Source organism: Natrix helvetica, assembly GCF_964273705.1.
Source record: "Natrix helvetica genome assembly, chromosome: 7".
NCBI lineage: Eukaryota > Metazoa > Chordata > Lepidosauria > Squamata > Natricidae > Natrix > Natrix helvetica.
In genome coordinates, this window is record NC_138558.1 from 27887066 (window position 1) to 27908811 (window position 21746).

The following is a 21746-nucleotide window of genomic DNA, read 5'->3' on the forward strand; positions in this document are numbered from 1 at the left end:
CCAGCATCCTTAAGCCGCTCCACCACCATGCCTTTATAGAAGAATTGTAAATGAATATGATGGTTTGTATCTTCTTCCATCTAGAGACAAAAGAAGATAGAAATCACAAAGTAAGCACAACATATTCATTTACAATTAGTTGCTGTGACCTTTAAAGAGTCAACTCATGACTTTTAGGATTATATGGTAAAATAAAACCATCCATTGGCAGATCTAGGTCACATGATATTAACCATTTTGATAAGAATATGTGAAAGCTCTTAACGTGAGGTAGAATCACTTAAGTAACTATTGGGTTTGCTAAATCCAGTTCTTATAATTGCCTCTTTCTTTTCTGCTTTTATAGATGCACTGTGCCAATGAGGGACAAAGAAGGAAAACAGGATTATCGGTAATTTCATTTAGGTTTTGTTGCATTCAGGAAAATATATGTGATGAGATTGATGAGTTATGATTTTCCCACCCATTCAATTCCTTTCTTCACCTTAAATACCTCCTGGGGATTGAATGTTTGAAGAAAAGGGTCAGATTTGAAAATAAGCAGCAGCTTCCTGCTTGCAAATATTCTTCTACTCAATTTTCTGAAGTCCCACTTTATTTTCCTGACATAACTTTCTAAACACTTTACAGATATCTATATATCTATATATATAGCAAAGTCCCTGCAAACAGTCTTTCAAGGGGGAATTTACCACAGACCTCATATATATATATATATATATATATATATATATATATATATATATATATATATATATATATATATATATATATATATATATATATATATATATATATATATATATATATATATATATATATATATATATATATATATATATATATATATATATATATATATTTGTTTTTACATTTAAAACAATGCAATGCCGCGGAGTCGGGGTGATCATATATTCACATTATGTACAGCTAGTTTCAACCATTAACAGTTATTCTACTTAATACATTGTCTGTCCTTCTGTTCGATCACAATATATACATTTGTTCCAGTCTTGTCATCTTAACTTATACCAGTCATGAAATCTATTCCATACCTCAAAATATTCTGATTCCCCTTTATTTTATGTTCCAAAGTGAGCCTATCTGCTTCTGCACAGGCCAACACTTTTCTGATTATATCTAGCTCTGATAGTGTATTTTCTTTTTTCCAATGCTGTGCATAGGTTATGCGCGCTGCAGTCAGTATATGTATAATTAGATAGAGTGTATCTTTCTTAAACCCCTCCGGTATTATGCCTAGGAGAAAAGTTTCTGGTTTAAACATAATTTGTTCTCCCACCATTTGTTCTAACCATAATTGGATCATTTTCCAATATTTTTTTGCCTCATTGCACGTCCACCACATATGGTAGAAAGTGCCTGGTGTTTTTTTACACTTCCAACAATTTGGGGCCAGATTTTTGAACATTTTAGAAAGCCGGGCTGGCGGGAGATGCCATCTGTAGAACATCTTGTAAAGGTTTTCTTTATACGCCGTAGCCAATGTTAGTTTCTGATTAAGCATTCAAAGTTTTTCCCACTTAGCCAATTCCACATTGTAACCAAAATTTTTCGCCCAGGCGACCCTGGTTTCTTTGACATGTTCTTCCTCTAGTTTATATTCCAACAAAAATCTATACAGCACTTTGATCAGTCTGTTTTCCTGTGCACCGCTTGGAGAGTCCAAGCAATGGGTTAATTCAGTCTGGTTGCCCTGGATACTGAGGAACTTTTTTTCTCCCTTTAACCACACCTCCTCGTGTGATTACTGCCAGAATTAATTTCCTCACTGCCCAGATCGGATGCATATTTGAGTTCAGGCTATTAATCCTTGGCTTGGACTCTCCTAAATTTTTGGAAAACCTTTTCCTCTTCAAAACGAACTTTTCTCCTTGCCTTTTATTCTTCTGCAATCAACATCAGCTATCTCGGAGGCCAGGAGGTAAGCGTGTGTGGGGGAGGTTTTTTCTCCACAGCCTCGCACTCGTGCAGGCTTGGAAACTTGCCGCTTGCTCCCAGAGCGCGGCAACAGCGGCGAGGGGTTTTTTTCTTTGTTTTTGGCTCGGTTCCCTCCCCGGTTGTTATTTTCCGGCCTAGTTTTTTCGTTTTTTTGACTCCCCTGCGTTTTTTTCCACCCCTCAGCCACCGCGGAGCCACGAGCGGCCCGGATTGATCCTGGCTGCCGCTCTCCTCTCCGCCCAGCTCCTCGCTGTTGCGGCGGCCATTTTTAGGCGCGAAAAGTTCAACGAATTTCGTACCAGACTTCATAGGATCTTCTAACACAAACACTAGATCGTCCGCAAAGGCCTGTAACTTAAATTGCTCCTTTTTAATTTCTAGTCCCTTTATCTGTATCTCCTTACGTATATTCCTGGCTAGTACTTCTAGGGTTAGTATAAACAACAGGGGGGATAGGGGGCAACCTTGTCTTGTTCCCTTCTGGATTACAATACTTTGTGTTAGTTCACCATTGATTATTACTTTGGCTTTTTGGTTTGTATAAATTGCTCTGATCGTGTTTATAAATTTATCCCCACAATCCATATATTCTAATTGTTGGTGCAAAAATTCCCAGTTGACATTATCAAATGCCTTTTGGGCATCGAGAAAGATTAGTGCAACCTGTTTATCATTGTGCACTTCATAATATTCAAGAATGTCCAACATAATTCTCATATTGTTTTTAATTTGTCTTTTGGGGAGGAATCTGTTTTGATCTGTATGGATGAACGATGTAAGAAATTTTTTCAGCCTTTCTGCTATTATTGAGGCAAAGATTTTGTAATCTGCCTTTAGCAGTGATATTGGTCTGTAGTTTTGTATAAGCACCTGGTCTGTGTCCGCCTTAGGTAATAGTACAATGTTAGCCTCCGTCCATGATAATGGTGTCTTCTCCTCTTTCAACACAGCGTTGTAGACTTCCAACAACGTTGGGACAAGTATATCCTGGAATTCTTTATAAATTTCCGCTGGCAACCCATCCGGCCCTGCAGCTTTATTATTCTTTTGTCTTTGTATGGCCTCGGTTATCTCTGATGTTTTAGTGTCTTCATTGAACATGTCCTTAATCTCCTCTGGTACCTTTGGCAGATCTGACTTTTCCAAATACTGTAATATTCCTTCCTTTGTATAGTCTCGGTTTTCTTTATATAATTGATCATAAAACTCTTGGATAATCTTTTTCTTTTCCTCTAGTTGGTAGCAGATCTCGCCTTTTTCAGTGTAGGCTCAGTGTAAACTGAGCCTACACTTATGATGTCATCGGGCCCTTGTGGCTCCTCCCCAGTTTCAGACTGGAACTGTTCTGGTGAGATCCCAGCTGTTCTTCTGCCCCATTGATCTCCGACCCTGAAGGCAGCTGATAGCTGTCAGACAACCCTTGCCCCATCCCTGCCTCTGATGCAGAGCCTTCATCAGAGTCTTCCCCAGACTCTAGGACTGGCCCATGTTCTTCCCCAACCTCCTCACTGTCTGAGTCTGCTACTAGCTCCCCTGGCCACTGGCAAACCACAATATCTGACTCTGAATGGCAGTCATTTAAAAGCTAATGACTTTCAGAAGACAATTACACCTTATAAATTGGGGTTTATGTGTCTCTGCTCAGAGGATTATTCTCAGCCTTGACTTCCTTGTGTGTGTGCTTGGTTGTATTGCCAGTTAGTTTTTATGTAGACCCTCAACCATGTGCTTTTGTATGTAGCACATTTAATTTTTTAAAAATCAAAATAAATGGTATTTGTTGTTGTTGTTGTTTTCTTCAAGGTTCATGCCCGAGCCAAATCTTCCTCCATTGATTCTTTATGACACTAAATCCTTGCCCACTCATATAAGTGACCAGCAAGTGATAAATATTGATTCGATTCATGAGACACTTCCAGACCTTCCCTGTGTCAAGAGAGCAAAGTTTATTGAACGTTATGGGATTCAGACTCAACACACCTTTATCTTACAGGTAACTCTATTGATCAAATGATTAAGTAAATTAAAGAGTGTAAGTTTTTTATATATATGTATGTATGTATGTATGTATGTATGTATGTCTTCTGTAATGAGCCGAAGGACACAAAGGGGGGAGTAGTGAGCTCCCTCCCATATTTGGGCATACCAGGGGTTGTAACACAAATACATACCTATTTCCCTGGCTTAGCTGATAAGGAGGTGAGCCTATGGCTTAGTGGCTAAGACTCCTGCCTAATATGTAATACAGCCCAGTTTCAAATCCCAGTAAAGGTATGGCTAGCTGATGAGAGCTAAATAGCTTGAAATAGATCTATACTAGTCTCCCTTTATTTATTTATCAGCACAAATACAACATTATATATATATATATATATATATATATACATACATTTTCATAACATATATTCACATATATATTATTACATAGACAACATCGTATTATATTATTCAATGTTTACATAAATTCATCTTACTATCTACTCCCAAAAACAATTATTGGCTCTTCTGCTCTCCATACACCATATTTGTACTTTATCCATCACTTTCTTTTCCTTCTCTCCTCCCCCTCCCTACTTCCTTTCTTCCCTCTGTCACCCTTCTCTGCTTCCCCTTCCTCTCTCCTTCTCCTCTCTCCCCTTTTCACTCCTCCTTTCTCTCCCCCCCCCCACTCTCTCTCCTATTCCTCTTGTCTTCCCTTACCCCTCTCCTCTACTTCACACAGAGTGTAAATTTTTCAGGGCTTCATAGCACATTTTTTAAATCTCATAATGTAAACCTGTCTCTGATAGGTTTCAGATTTCTTTTGAAATCTTATATTTATAATACAAAAAATAGGTCTTTGTCATCCATTCTGTCTACATTTAGGTATAAGAACGCCCCCACCCCCAATTGTCTTGATACACCGAGATATCCAGATAATCTAAATTCATCTGACTTGTGTGCTTTTCTAAACTCGCCATCTTCAGGCTGGTGTTTTCGGCTTAAAGGGTGGTCGGAGCTGCCATTTTTCTATAAATCTTGGTGGGGGTGTGTGGAGTGCTGGCTTTGTTTCAGTAAGTGGATTGATAGGCTGATGTGAGGTATCGTCCCAGCACAACATGAATAAACGTGATGATACCTCCCGCCTACCAGACATCTGGAAACCAGCCCTAGTCAACAAATGAGCCCCACCTACCACCCAGGCCATTACAACACAAAACAACGGACACACAGCCAGCACCAATCAGCACCAATCTACCAATCATGATACAACCACACAGCCTATCAATCCACTTACTGAATGAAAGCCAGCACTCCACACACACACACCAAGACTTATAGAAAGACGGCAGCTCTGACCACGCTTTAAGCCGAAAATACCAGCCTGAAGATGGCGAGTGAGACATCGCCGAAACGTTTGCCAAGACAATCTCAATCTTACACGGGAAAACACCCAAATACAACAAGACCAGCATATATGTGTGTGTGTGTGTGTGTGTGTTGTATTTGTGCTGATAAATAAAGGGAGACTAGTATAGATCCATTTCAAGCTATTTAGCTCTCATCAGCTAGCCATACCCTTACTGGGATTTGAGCCTGGGCTGTATTACATATTAGGCAGGAGTCTTAGCCACTACGCCACAGGCTCTCCTCCTTTTATGAGCTGAGCCAGGGAAATAGGTATGTATTTGTGTTACAACTTTATTTATTTATCAGCACAAATACAACACAAATATAAAAAGGCAACATTAAAAATAAAAATATGGGTTTCTGCCTGGATGGTTTTCTGTGATGAGCCGAAGGACAGAAAGAGGGAGTAGTGAGCTTCCTCCCATATTTGGGTATACCAAGGGTTGCAACACAAATACATACATACATACATACATACATACATATGCGCCCGCGCGTGAGCGCGCACACACACACACACACCCTTTGCTTATTACATTTGGTGCTGCATTCATGCTTTGATAGATTTCAAAGAATATAATATTAACATTCCACTAGATCACCCTAATTGCAATCAGCACAACGGGTCTTTCTTCCCCATCATGTCCCATGTTGTTTATAGCGTTTTTAAACATCAGCATAATTAGAAAAGTTAACAAGTCCTTGAAATTAGGGCAATACATAAATACTTGTGTTAATTAATTACGGTACATACTATATCCAGCAAGTCTATAATAAACGAAACGGTGGTGTAAACATAAGTGGTGTGCCCAGTTTTATGACCATTTTTGCCATGATTGTAAGCATATCATTGCAGTTGTTAAGTGAATCATACAATCATTAAGCGAATCTGGCTTCCCCAATTGACTTGGCTTGTTGGAAGCTGGCTGGGAAGGACACTGAAGCCATCATAAATACATGCTAGTTGCCAAGCACCCAAATTTTGACCACGTGATCAAAGGGATGCTGCTACAGTCGTATGTTTGAGGACTGTTTGTAAGTCACTTTTTTCAGTGCCACTGTTAAATGTTCATTAAGCTTGCCAGGAACTAATTGTAGGTAGATACGCTATATTGCCAAAAAAAGTATTCACTCACCCATCCAAATGATCAGAATCAGGTGTTCCAATCACTTCCATGGCCACAGGTGTATAAAATCAAGTACCTAGGCATGCAGACTGTTTTTACAAACATTTGTGAAAGAATGGGTCGCTCTCAGGAGCTCAATGAATTCCAGCGTGGAACTGTGATTGGATGCCACCTGTGCAACAAATCCAGTCGTGAAATTTCCTCGCTCCTAAATATTCCACAGTCAACTGTCAGCTGTATTATAAGAATATGGAAGTGTTTGGGAACGACAGCAACTCAGCCACGGAGTGATAGGCCACGTAAACTAGTCCAACATCAGTGTGTGACCTCACAAATGTGCTTCTGGAAAAATGGTCAAAAATTCCCATAAACACACTCCTAAACCTTGTGGACAGCCTTCCCAGAAGAGATGAAGCTGTTATAGCTGCAAAGGGTGGACCGACATCCTATTGAACCCTATGGATTAGGAATGGGATGTCACTTACAGCAAGTTCATATGTGAGTAAAGGCAGGTGAGCGAATACTTTTGGCAATATAGTGTAGGTTAGGTAGGTAGGTAGGTAGGAAGGAACGAATGAAGGAAGATAGATATGAGACAGAGAGAATGTGTGTGTGTATATATTTGTCAAGGGAATTAAGTGACCAGAGTAGATAGGTAAATATTGTCACTGCGTTAATTGTTTGCTAGCTGAACTGAATATTTACTGCGCAGGTCATAGGCCTTATCAGCAATGATTTACTGCTCATGCTTCTTAACACGTTTCTTAATACATCACACATTCCAGAGACTTCTGAACTTTTGTTCTTCTGTTCGTCTGCCAAGAAGGTGGGCGACAATTGCTCTTGCCAGAATGTAACAATTAGATAGATTTGTTTATTTTATTTTATTTATATTAAAGCTTGTTTTAATTAGAACATGTTATCGGGTCTTATTTTCGCTTTTTCTGAAGATATACTTTTTAGGAAAGCCGACAGTCCACACCTCATTAGCTCAGGGTGAAATTTCCCCTGACAAATATGTGTCCACACCAGCATAAATTTAGTGCATAATTTTCTTGATAGTAAAAAAAGATTTATATTTTGCCAGTTTACTGAACATAACATTTTTAAATAAAATTCATGTTTGAGAAGTATCCACAAGTTTCTACTTGCATCAGCCCACCTTCTTTAAATGTAAAAGAAAACGTGATTTGTACTAAAACATTACAAAATCCCAAAACGTGATTTGTCTTCAAAAATGTAATAAACCCAAAAGCAGATTTATACATTTGGCTTTTATTTTGGTCACTTTTATTTCTAAAATTATAAATGCCAAAGAAAAGTAGGTATTGAATGGCATAAATAAAATAAAAGTACATGCTGATAGTGAGATGATAGGGAGCAGACACACAAAGGAAAATAGAAATAAAATACTTAGTTCAGGAAATATTTACTCAATAAGTTATATTCATTCATATTTAATACATTGAAAGCATAATGTTAACATCTCCAAAAGTTAGAATACCCCATTGATAAATTATTATATCTATAAAATCCCTTAATGAAAATAATAGTTAAAACTAAAATAGTAGTCCAATGTACTAGAATTCTAAAATTTGAAATTCTAAAATATTTAAAGTCAGAACTTGTTCAATAATGAGATATTTTATTTGAGTTCCTTATTCAAATTTAAGAAGATGCCATTTTAGGCTTCAATGAATTTAATATGATATGGTATATATGAGATCCTTAAATATTTTTAAACTATATTTTCTAAAATGATCTTGATATTTGGCATGTTGTCAGACAGAATTCTGATAATTTCCTGGTGATTTTTGAAACCTTGCTGTAAATGTTTCAAATGAATACTATCTGGGACATTCAGAATTTTTCACATCAAGGAGTCTAGCAAAGTTGTATGGCTATCCATATACAGATAGCAATGCCTGTGTTTCTAATCCCTGTCCCCACATCAGAATATTTTATTATAAAGAATCTTGTAATATCTGCCTTTAAGAATTACTTTGTCTTGGAACTCCTAAGCACATCAAAATAAGAAAGGATAGGGCTAATTTTATCTTGTTCTAAAGGTAGATACCAAAAGTTTACGAGTTGGGTGCTATATCTCCCTTTCTATGTCTTTGTTTGAAAGTGTTTTTCACTCTCTTCCTATTATTGCTCGTTTTCTTTGTAATATCTTGTTGGGTGAGAATGGTAGGGTACCCTTTCGTTCTGCTTTCGGTCCCGTCCCCCGCACCGCTGGCTTCTGGGTTCCCCCCTAGCTGGCTGGGGAATTCTGGGAGAAATAAAATAATTTAAAAAAATAAGAAAGAATAAAAACTTCTGAAAATGAGGGGGAGTGTATGCTGAATGATGCTTGCAGGAATTCTATATTGGTCAACTGTCTGCACACATGAATTAGTCTTTATTTCTTGTATAGTCATATCCCGTTCCCAATATCAGTGGGGTCTTGTGACAGGAAATTAAGTTTTAACCAGACATTACATATGGTAGTTTCACCCAGGCCCTATTATCAACCTTTAATTTAAATATATATAAATGTACATATATTTATGTACTCTTTTTTATTATAAATATTTGCATATGGCTTAGTGTATTTTTATAACAGATATACCGTAAGCTCCAGCAAAGCTAATTGGCACATTATGTACTTTGTTGTTCTCTCTAGATAGATACAAGTGCATATTTTAATTCATAATGTATAACATTTAGAACATGGGAGTTTAATACTGAAATATAGTACAAGTAGTCTTTAACTTACGACCACAATTGAGTCCAAAATTTCTGTTGTTAAGTTAAACATTTGTTAAGTGAATTTTGCCCGATTTTATGACCATTCTTGCTACAGTTGTTAAGTGAATCATTGAAGTTGATAAGTTAGTAGCCTGGTTGTTAAGTGAATCTGGCTTCCCTATTGACTTTGCTTATCAGAAGGTCGCAAAAGGGGACCTTGGGACACTGCAACGATCATAAATATGAACCAGTTGCCAACCATCCAAAATTGACCATGTGATCAGGGGGATGCTGCAAAGATTGTAACTATGAAAAGTGGTCATAAGTCATTTTTTTCAGTACCGTGATAACTTTGAATGGCCACTTAGTGAACTGTTGTAAGTCGAGGACTACCTATACAGCAGTGATGGGTTCCGGATCTCGTTGCAACCAGTATGGTGCAATGGGGCCAGGCATCCACCACATGAACGCATGCAGCACGCGCACACACATGCACAGCGCATGCATGTGTACTTATTGCCCGTGACCCTCCGCAACGCCTCCGCAACTCTCCAGCTGGGCAACGGAGCATTGCGCAGGTGCCGTACGCTCCATGCGCAAAAGCTCCGAACAGCTCAAATACAGGTAAGAAGTGCTTCCTCTGGAGCACTGTACTGGAACAGTATCTGGTGCTCCCAGCAGGCACCGGTATGCCCATACCAGTCATATCCCACCACTGCTGTACAGGTTGCACTTGTTTGTGACTATTACTGGGGCTAGGAGGATGGTAGTATATCTATCCTGGCCTCCTTGATCTGTCAGCATTTTGGGGTATCTTTGCTTATGGTATTGTTCTGAAACAACTTCAGAAGTTTGCAGTGGGGGGTGGGAGGAAATCAATATTGAAAAAGTTCTTATTTTTTTTCAGTTCCAGTTACAATTGGGAGTAGGACTGATCTAATACCAAATCCCTACTTTGTTGGGTTTCTCAGGGCCCTAAATTCCACTCACTCCTGTTAACATCTACATGGTTTCAAGGAGGTAAATATCATTACTATGCTGATGATATTTAGCTATACATCTCTATCCTTTGCCAATTAAATGATGTCCTCGTGTTACTTTTCCCATGTTTGGAGGCTGTGGAGATCTTGATACAGTACCCATATAGCTTTTTCTTGTGGCTCTTTCCCTCAGAATGTACCAGAACTTACTGTATATTTTTCAGAGAAAGGAAATTTCTCTGGGCAGGAAACAATATTGATTGATTAGCTGCTCTTGTACTTCCCTGTTTCTACATTTTAGTCAGCTACTTGTAGAAATCTGCATCATGGAAGCCATAGAATTATAATCAATTCCATACCCGTGTTAATCATCTCCATTTAGAAGTGAATTAATGAAAATATTATCTAGATAACATCAGCATGATTGGCCCAGAATCTGATCTTTTCTAAACCAAACAGCTTCATCGAAGATTCCTGCCATGGCTTTTTTGGAACTAGTTAATACATAGTTTCTTGAACTGCTGGGAATTATGAAACAGTCAAAAGATTGAGTGTATCACACAACGGATGAGTTCAAATCTGAAGATACGGTTTGTTCATGGGAAAATTGATTCGCTTGCTATGTTTAAATACATTTTCTTTCTTAACAGAATGAAGATGGCTTAATGGATTTTTTTGAAAGCGTTGTGAATGCGACAGAAATGAATCCCAAAAAAGTGATTGGCTGGGTTATAAATAATTTTCTCTGTTACCTAAAATTATACAACATTACTGTAAAAGAAAGGTGAGGTTTTAGATTTTTCATTTTGGTCAAACAGATCTTCTATGCCAATAATTACTTTTTCAAACGAATAGCATCTTCTGCCATAACGGGCATATAAATAAAGGATTCTGTGAATGGGCTATTACAGCAATCTGCAGGATTCAGTTTTTCACCTGAATATTTGTTTTGTTAGAGTAGACTTATCCTAAACATTTGCTAAGGAAGAGAAGATCCACCCCCTAGGGAAGTACAATCTCTCATTATCAAGGTAGGAAGAAAAGAAAGGAACAAAATGTAAAATAAGGAATATCCATAAGAGCCTGTTCTCAATTTGGTGCTTTTCAGATGAGAAGAGCTCATTTTCCAATATCTGCAGCTAGCATGGCTGCTTGCCAACATGAGAGTTATAACTTGAACATCTGAAGAATATTGTTTTACGAACAGCTATCCATACGCACTTACAGTATATTAGAATGCAGGTATCAGTTATCAGTGCATTGTTTCAAATGAGATACACCACCAAACCTATTGCCAATGCTGACTTGTTAAATGCAAGACGAAAGCTGGATTAGGGCATGTTTGATAAAAGCTTAATGTGTAATATAAGCAAAGTACTTTGAATCTGAACTTGTATTTCTGAGACTTTCTATGGTCATGGATTTTCAGGACTAACTGTGGCCTTTTGTATGAAACTGTCAGGCCACTTTTCTTAAGGCAACTTATATGGCTACTCTCGATATTTTTTTGGGGGGGGGGTGAATGAGGGTAGAATTTGCATAAAGAAATGTTCAGACAAAAAAGAATACAGAAATAAATTGGCAGTTGAATTCTGGAAAAGTGAAGTTGAAAAAGTGGAACAAGGCAAACACATTCATTAGCCTTCTGGTAATTTACTTTTGGGAACTGCCACATCCCCTTCCAGCAGCAAGCACTCCATAGCAACAATACTTTTTGAGTGTGTGACGCAAAATATTTTATGAGCCCGCTGAATCAAGAAGGTTATATCATTTCTAATTTGTTTTATTTGCTTTATGGTTTAGTCCAGTCACTCCTGTTCTTTTGGCTGAACTGCTGGACCTGGTATCAAGTAGAAAAATTTCAACTTCAGCAGCCAAACAGGTATTTCTTTGGAATATTATTTTCCAATAGGGCTTCTTTATGTCAAAGTGTATTTCAATCAGTTGCATAATTTATAATTCTGACTCAACTTAAAACAACCCAAAAGGATAGGTTTCTGCTATTTCCACAAAACTTATATCAGAGGTGGTACTCTGCTGGTTCGACCTGGTTCAGGTGCATCAATAGTGGCGGTGGCGGGAGGCACCGCCCACTTGCCCAGACATCATCACAGACGCTCAGCGCATGTGCAGAAGGTTCTGCGTATGCGCACGCTCCTGTTCCGAACCGGTAGCAAAGGTAAGAGGATTTGATGCCTGCCTCATATGTACCTTAAAATATTAGGAATAGACAACCAGTATGGGGTGCTGGTATGAGAAATATTTACATATTATCACTTTAAAAGTCTTAAATTTTATTTAAACAATGGACATATGGTCTAGCTTCAAGTCCAAATGACAATAAATATACTTCTCTTGGTTTCAAAAATTTCTTTTGGAGATTGGAAGGGCAAAGATCAACTGACCTTCTTACTTGTTCTTCACCAATAAGCTGCCTGAATTATCTACCTTCCACCTATTGTCTTCAGATGATCAAAAGTGAAAATTTGCAGGAATGTGATGGTGTTAAATTGGCAATCAAGAAGTAATGAAGACTTATATGTCCACTTCTACTTTGGGTTAGTCCTCAATTAAAGAATGCATCTTCTGTGGAGTTTTCAAGTTTTTTAAAAAATGGAGCAAACTCTACATACTCATCACATAAAACTTTGGTTCCATCTAAGAGAATTTTTTTTTAAAAAAAACCCTGATGTTATAAATATGTATTTGGCCTTATCAGTTAATTTGTGAATATGATTAGCAAGGTTAATTTATTTGAATGTTTCATTGGCTGGATTCATTTACTTCTTTATATACAAATTAACAGATGAATAAATGTACATACCAATAGTAGATTCTTTCAACGTGGTAGAAGTTACAAGAAGAACACAAGCAGGAGAGAACAGTTAGTTTCATTCCAGAATTCAGAGTAGACAGAGTAGTTTCAGTTTCGATTCTCAGCACAGACTCAGACCTGTTCAAGCTCCCATTGGCTGACTTAATTGCTATACCTATTCATTGGCTGACCTTGTAACCATGTCTCTCCCAGTCATGAATATTCTAACAAATTTGATTTTTATGAATATTTCTGAAAGTCATAATGTGTGGGTGGTGATTGTGATATGTTTGGGTTTGTTTTATTCCTGTAAAAATTACCCACCCTGGATAACTTGTCCTACCAGCTCATATGGTTCAATCTGTATCTATTCATTGTGAGCTCCTTTGCCTGTGTTTTCAAAGTCACACATGCCTCCAAAGCCAAACTGTAATTTTTATAGGAAAAAATGACAAAAATCCTGGGATATTTGTAAAGCTATCCTCCTGAATATTTAAACCGTTTAACCTAAAATTAATTCAATTTCCCTAAATGTCATTAATTGAAAATCAGTGCCCAATGTAATAGTGCTGACTATAATTATACTACTGGGAAGTTGCTCAGCTCTTTTATCTTCCAAAACAAATGGGAAGACCTCTTACAATGAAGCAAGGCAATGTCCTATATAGTAAAATATTAAATGTCAATTTTAATGAACACAAGATCATTATCTTCAAATATTTCAGTCTCCGAAACATCTTTTCTCTGGTACAGCCCTGATTCTTAAGGCATCTATTATCCTTGCACTACAGTCTGGTTGTACTGTACTTATATTTCTTAGGAGTACAAAATTTTTGATCTTAATACTTTATTTAAATCAATAAATAAGTTACATTTGCTGACTATTTTATCACTTTATTTTGCCTTTAGGACATATTATTCTTTCCCAACCAAATGCAAATTTTGTACAGTGGTTACTCAGCTTTACATTGTTAGTAGGCTGTTGTGCTCCACAGCAGGACCAGGGCAGCTTAATAGAATTGAGTCAGCCACAGATCATTGCATTAAATGTACATCTATTATCAACCTATAGAAGATACCTTACTAAATTCTGGGACACTATTCTTACATGTTATAAGAAAACTGTACTGTATTATTATACTTAAGTATAACACAGTAAAACTTAATTCAGTTGTCTAATTTTGTTAAGTAATTGCTAATTATGTGTGAAATTGCTGCATTTGAAACATTTTTAGCACATATAAATTAATAATACAGAATTTCCAGCATGCCAATCATTTTGCATGAGCTGATTGCAATAATCCAAGCATTGTATTTTTTTTCCCCACCGGAAAATTGAGAAGAAACAGCTGTTTTAAAAGGGCACCTTCTGTCTCACAGCATGTATGTTTGAAACAGAAGCAAGCACAAGGTAGAAACCGTCCAAATAATGTTCCTCTTTTAAGTAGCTGTTTCTAGAGATTGTTACAATGTGTTGTAGCTTGACTACAAAAATGGAGAGCATTATAACATTAAGAAATAATTATTGCAGACTGATACATTGTTGCATACAGTTATGCTTTATAGAATGAATAAATTGGTTATAGGTGCTATAGATTTTGCATTACAGGTAGTCCTCATTTAGTGACAGCCTAGTTTACCCCCTATTCAAAGGTACGACAATAATGAAAATATAACTGACCAATTCTTGCATTTACTGCCTTCTGTAAAGCAAAGGACAGGTGATGTAACATGGTAAGTAAGTTGCAGTTTTGTTTAGTGACTGCTTCACTTAACAATGGAGGTACCAGTTGAAATTGTGGTCCCTAAACAAGGATTACCTGTATAATCTTCCACAGCTTTGTAATATGGTTTGGTTTAATTATATAACTCTATTCCTTTTTCTTGCACTGATCAGAAACTCTCTCCTGTGACTGTTTAGCCAACAATTCTGTGGGAATGAATTTTGCTATTTCATTTGATTGTGACCTATGCAAATATGTCATCTGTGTTATCCTCCCCAGTCCAAGCTTCACAATGTATTCATAATGATAATAATAATAATAATAAATAATAAATTTGGATTTATTAGCCGCTCCCTTTCCAAGTAGGACTCGGGGCGGCGTACAATGGAGCATATAACATAAAAAATATATGACAACACCCAACGTACATACATACACAACACACATACATACACGGAGGAGGAAACAAATTACATCTATAGACAGTTAAAAATCTGCTTTAAAATACCCCAATTGTAAAAACCCAATAAAATCAATATTTAAGAACAATTTAAAAAACAGTTTGGAGGAATGGGAAAATTACGATTGCGATTGAGCCAGGCCGGATAATTGAAAGAGGTGGGTCTTCAGCTGTACACGGAAGGAGCGGAGATCGGAAGTAATCCTGATGTCACGGGGGAGGTCATTCCATAGGGCTGGGCCCATCACAGAGAAGGCTCTGCTCCTGGGTGTCGCCCCCCGGCACTGTTTGGCGGACGGCACCCGGAGAAGTCCCTCTCTGTGTGAGCGAATTGGTCGTAGGGATGTGTGGGGCAGGATGCGATCCTGCATATAACTAGGCCCTGTGCCATGGAGCGCTTTAAAGATCATAATCAAAACCTTGAAACGCACTCGGTAGACCACAGGCAGCCAGTGCAGCTCGCGCAGGAGAGGTGTTACAGGGGAGTATCTAGTCCTCCCCATAATCACCCGCGCGGCCGCGTTCTGGACCAACTGTAGTCTCCGAGTGCATCTCAAGGGAAGCCCCATGTAGAGAGCATTGCAGTAATCCAGGCGAGACGTCACTAGCGCATGAGTGACTGTGCGTAGGGCATCCCGGTCCAATAAGGGGCGCAATTGGCGCATCAGGCGGACCTGATGGAACGCCCCCCTTGCCACGGCTGTTACATGGTTATCCATGGACAGCCGGGTATCCAGGAGGACGCCCAAATTGCGCACCTGTTCCATGGGGGCTAGTTGGACGCCCCCGATGGCCAGAGATGGAAGCACCTGGTTGAACCGGGAGGCCGGAAGCCACAGCCACTCCGTCTTGGAAGGGTTGAGTTTTAGTCGGTTGCCATCCATCCAGACCCGTACGGCCTCCAGACACCGGGACATCATTTCGACGGCCTCATTGGGGTGGTTCGGAGTGGAAATGTATAGCTGAGTATCATCAGCATACAGATGATATCCCACTCCAAAACCACGGATGATCTCGCCCAGCGGTTTCATATATGTGTTGAACAGGAGAGGCGAGAGCACCGATCCCTGTGGCACTCCACATGTGAGTGGCCTCCGGGTCGAACTCTGCTCCCCTGTCAACACACGTTGCGTCCGACCAGAGAGGTAGGAGCCAAACCACCGTAAAACGGTGCCTCTGACTCCCAGCCCCTCTAGCCGGTGCAACAGGATACCATGGTCGATGGTATCGAACGCCGCCGAGAGATCTAATAGGACCAGGATAGAGGAACAACCCCTATCTCTGGCCCTCCAGAGATCATCGACCAATGCGACCAAGGCCGTCTCCGTGCTGTGCCCGGGTCGGAAGCCGGACTGGCGCGGGTCTAGATAATCATTTTCCTCCAGGTGACGTGGGAACTGCTGTGCTACCACACTCTCTACAACCTTCGCTAAAAAAGGAAGGTTGGAGACTGGACGATAATTGACTAGGTCCGTTGGGTCCAGGGAAGGCTTCTTGAGCAGGGGCCTCACCACCGCCTCTTTCAAGGCGGCCGGTAGAGACCCCTCACCCAACGAGGCGTTCACCAGGCCCAGGAGCCAGTCGCGCGTAACCTCCCAGGATGCCAGTACAAGCCAGGAGGGACACGGGTCCAATAAACATGTGGTGGGTCGCAGACGTCCACGCAACCTGTCCAAATCCTCGATGGCAACCGAGTCAAACTCCTCCCAAAGCGGTCCCTCAAGACTCGCAACGGGCGTCTCTACTGAACCACTGAAAGGGGTCCATCCCATCCGGATTTGAGCGACTTTGTCCTGTAGATAATTCCCAAACTCCTCTGCTCTGCCCTGTAGAGGGGCTTCCCGTGGTCTCTCAAACAAGAGGGAACGGGTCACCCGAAACAGGGCGGCAGGGCGGTTATCTGCAGACGCAATAAGAGCGGCGCAATGTGATGATGAAGAGAGAATCCAAATAATCCTCTATTAAGCGCAAAATATGCTCTAAAGGTTAAAAGATTCACTTCACTATATTCAAACCATGATGTTGACTATATTCATGCACATTGGTTAGCATGTAATGTAGGATATGGCTCTTTTATTTCATTTAACCTCCTTTTCCAAGTAATTGGATAATCCTAATTTTTTGTAGAACTGACTGATGAGTTGATACTATTCTCTTTAATATTATCAAAAATGGGGGAGAAGGAAAATGATTGAATTGTAGAAAACCCAAACTAAGGAGTGTTTTCTTATATAAAGCCTCAGAACATTTGTGAGCCAAAGCAAAAGCCCATTCAAGCCAGGAAATATGTTTTCATTGATGGCAGGAATAGCTATGAATGCAGTTTTTGTTTTTGGTTTACCCTACAAGTCAGTGTTGATTGCTGGTGACCACCTGGACTGGACAAGTCCCTGCAGTTTTCTTAATAAGATTTCAGAAGTAGTTTGCCATTGCCTTCCTAGGGCTGAAAGAGACTGTGAATGGCTCAAAACCTCATGTCAGGATTAGAGCTCACAATCTTCCAGTTTCTAGCCTGTTGTCTTAACAACTACAACAAACTGACTGTCACTGAATGCTGTTAAAATGTAGGAAAACCTTTAAAACAGCTCAGGACAATAAAAATTTTTCCTAACTCTAAAGTAGAGGTATTGCTGCTGCTATTAGCTGTGTTTTAGCATGACTGAAAAGATGAAACAGGAGGGCCCTAGGCAAAACTAAAACAATCAAAACAATTTGGAATGAAAATAATAAATAGGACACAACTATAAAATTTCTAGTCTGCACAGAAGTCTCCTTATTTAAAGAAGTAGAATAGCATTTTAATTTAATTTAATTTAATTAATTAAATTAAATTTTAAATTAAACCAAACCATGAATTTTCTGCCCATCTAATCTTGGGTTTTTTTGGGGGGGGGTTGTTTTTGTTTTTTGAGTAACAAGGGGGAATTTTGAAGCCTTAACTGCTTGTCTTTTTTTTTTTACTTTCTTTGCCTTCTCAACTCGATCTTGCTTTCTGAAAGACAAGAGGCATGCTTCAACCATCAATTTTCTTTTATCTTGATGCTGCAGGTGTTGGAAGAGATGTGGAAGAGGGAGGAGAAGTCTCCAGCTCTGATTGTAAAAGAAAAGAAACTCGATCTAATCCTGGATTGGAATGAACTTGAGAGCATCTGTCAGACTGTGATGAGAGACCATCAAAAAGAGGTGATATTGATCACAGACGAGGGAAATTGGGAAGAAAGAGGTTTTGACACTTTAGGGTGGGAAGTGGAGATACAAAATGTAAACTGCCTTTACCATTCAGATTACTATGTTGTTTGGCAACTCTTGAGAGAGGGGAAAAATGGAACAAATTGCTTTGTGACACATGAAATGGCCACAAAAGACAGAAACTGACCTAACAACTAAGATCTGCTTGCTGGGGATGTCTCAGATTACATGACTTGAATGCTTTCTGGACAGCAAAGTGGCATTTCCCTTTTGTATAAGCGGTGTAAAAACAATCCTGCTTGTTCTTGAACATATAGCACAATGCTGGTTTTTCTGAAGCCTCTAAAATAAAAATTCTTCAAAGATGCAGCTATATTTCAGGAGAAGAGTACTCCACTCCTCTATTCACAACAGAATACCCTATGCCACCAGGCTTGAAATTTTGGGCTTGGAAAACCTAGAGCTACGAAGGGTACAGTCTGACCTAAACATAGTTCACAAAATTATCCGCTACAACGTCCTACCTGTCAACGATTACTTCGACTTCAACCACAATAATACATGAGTAAACAATAGATACAAACTCAAGGGAAACTGCTCTAAACTCGATTGCAGAAAATACGACTTTAGCAACAGAGTGGTCAATGCCTGGAATGCACTACCTGACTCTGTTGTTACGTCCCCAAACCCCCATAATTTTAACCTAAGACTGTCTACTGTTGACCTCACCCCATTCCTAAGAGGTCCATAAAGTGGGCGTGCATAAGCGCACCAGCGTGCCTAATGTTCCTGTCCTACTGTCCCCACTTATTCGTACCCACTTACTGTGTTCATACTTATGTTTATACTTATACCTGTTATTTTTTACATGTTTGACAAACTAAATAAAATAAATAAATAAAAATATGGAAATAATGTTCAGCGCAATCAATCATAACCCATCGTGTGTTAAATTTCTCTATTTAGGTGGCAGAGATAAAGAGTGGCAACCTGAAGGTCCTGAATTGCATAATTGGATACGTCCAAAAAACCACAAGAGGACGATCAGATCCTGTAACTGTGAAACAAATTCTAGAGAAGCTGCTATCATAGGGGACTAAAAATTATGTGTCTGATCTACTGTGTTTAACGTTCTGAATAGCATCAAACCATTGTGTAAGTTTTAATGCAGTGTTGAGACCAATTTATCATTTTTAGCCATTTTTCTGGGAGGGGAGCATGTTAGGTTATTATCTCTTATGTTCCTATAAATTCAGAATATAAATTCCACAAAGAAGGGAAAAGACTGCAGTGTGCATGAGTTTTCTGTTTAAAAACCTGCTTTTATAATATTGTGGCATATAGCAAAAATTATACATTTTGATAATATTAGCTATAGCCTTTTAATGTAGCTTCTTATAAATGAATCATTTCTAGTCTATCTTCAAAGAATTCAACAGAATTAGCAGATGAAGCAGGTAGATTCATTTTTTTAACTAGCATAATGAATCTTCTAGCTCCAACCATTGTTATTTCTTACAGACTCAATTCTGCAATTCTTTACTGCAGGGATGTCCAAACTTGGCAACTTTAAGACTTGTGGACTTCAACTCCCAGAATTCCCCAGCCAGCAGAAGTCCACAAGTCTTAAAGTTGCCAAGTTTGGACACCCCTGCTTTACTGACTTAAGCCTTGTGGCCCGTTTCCACACTATTCCAAAATTTTAAGTTTTTAAAGTTTATTTATTTTTATTTTTTTAATATTCCTTCCTATGTTCCCCACAACATTTCAAAGTCAAAAATAAACTGAACGTATGTTAACGGAAAATCTTCTTCATTTCCCCTAGAAGGGACCGTCTTCTGAATCTTTGTGTTGCCATCTGGTGGTCAGCCAGAAGAGGAATTTTTTAGGACTCTTAAGACAATAGGCTCAGACCAACTGAAATAGCAAAAAAATAATATTTTATTGAATAATAAGAGCACAATAAAAAAAGAAAGGTATACCAATTTGTATCTCGACAGCTTACCAAAAATGAAAAGAGAACCTGGAGCTCTGAGTTGCACAAAATTTATTTTCCCAGGACTTAATTCTCCTTTGATGTTTTAAACTGTTTGTAGGATTTCACAACATTTTTATACTTAAGATATAGGTCTAGGAAGTAGAAACAGCAGCACAAAAAGGAAACAGACCATCTGTACAATAATTTCAAACCAAATGGATACTCTTACAACTTTGTCAAAAATAATACTACTGTATTATTGTATTCTACTACGTGCATAAAGGCTATTTACTGTTTTTGCAAGATGATAATTGAGAGATGTGCAAAAGAATACATACACAAAACAAACTGAATTCAGGTAACCTGTGCTTGAAAGCCAAATACGCATTTTTGGTCTGGATGCAGAATGAAATCGGGCTATTATTGTTGGGTTGGGTTGATCAACAAATTGAGTTGGTTGTTGCAGGCGGAAGTGAGTTTTTGTTTGCTTTTGAAGTTGGATGCATAGAGAAAACTCAAACTGAGGGGCTTTCTTGATTTGGTTTGGGCGTATAATGCTAGTGGTGATGTATGCAATCAGTGAATGATGAAAAGATAGAGGCTAACCTTTTGCATGGCTGTTTTGACTTTACGGGGAAGCCATGCTTTTTCTTCCCTTCAGCCAAGTGGACAGCAACAGCAGTACCTGATAAGGAGCCAGAGAGAGATTGGGGCAGGTGAGCTCTGGGGAGCTTCTAAGACCAGGACAGTAAAAAAGCCATGCACAGGTGCAGAAGGCAGTAATCCAAATCTGCCCCTGGCCAATTTGTATAAGACATCTCAGGATCCCTCCAGGTGGGGCGACACAAAACTTTTCAACTTTGCTTAACTTAAAGTATGATGCTTCCAAAACAGTTTCTCAGAACTTGTGAGATGTGGTTGTTTGTCATTGGAAACAATTTCCATTTAAACCTAAGCTAGCAATAATTCTAGGAACAGCACTTACCGTATAAATCAGAGGGTTGCCATTAAAAAAAAATGCTACATTTAAAATATCCCATTTCACGTTAAGGAATGTGAAAATATGTTCTCTGACCAGTTTATTTTTTTTTAAAAAAAAACAAGCAATCACGTTGCATGCTTTCTGAACCTATCTATAATGAACTTGTTTTTCCCATAGTGCTGCTTTTGCATAACACTCAGTGCAAAAACATTGTTGTAATATTTTGAACTTATGAACACCATAATTGTATATTGTTATCAATAAAAACTTACCTCGAAGGGTAGGGTGCTCATCTTCATAAAAAAACATAATATATATAAAAATGTATACATTCAATTCAAATAGAGGCAAATAAATACCCAGACCCCCCAAAATTGCTGGAAGTACCCCGGGCTCCACCTGGATAGAT

At 38.7% G+C, this 21746-nt stretch overlaps 1 protein-coding gene across 1 annotated transcript in view; it reads left to right on the top strand.

Annotated features, from left to right (window-relative positions):
• GATB (glutamyl-tRNA amidotransferase subunit B) overlaps nucleotides 1–21615 on the top strand; it is a 46780-nt gene extending 25165 nt beyond the window's left edge. The window contains exons 8-14 of the mRNA XM_081959241.1: nucleotides 347–391; nucleotides 3763–3952; nucleotides 10840–10973; nucleotides 11993–12071; nucleotides 18237–18371; nucleotides 19344–19929; nucleotides 20047–21615. Coding sequence (XP_081815367.1) covers nucleotides 347–391; nucleotides 3763–3952; nucleotides 10840–10973; nucleotides 11993–12071; nucleotides 18237–18371; nucleotides 19344–19469 — 709 coding nt within the window. The 3' untranslated portion in view covers nucleotides 19470–19929; nucleotides 20047–21615. The remainder of the gene's footprint in view (nucleotides 1–346; nucleotides 392–3762; nucleotides 3953–10839; nucleotides 10974–11992; nucleotides 12072–18236; nucleotides 18372–19343; nucleotides 19930–20046) is intronic.
• The last annotated feature ends 131 nt before the right edge of the window (nucleotides 21616–21746 follow it).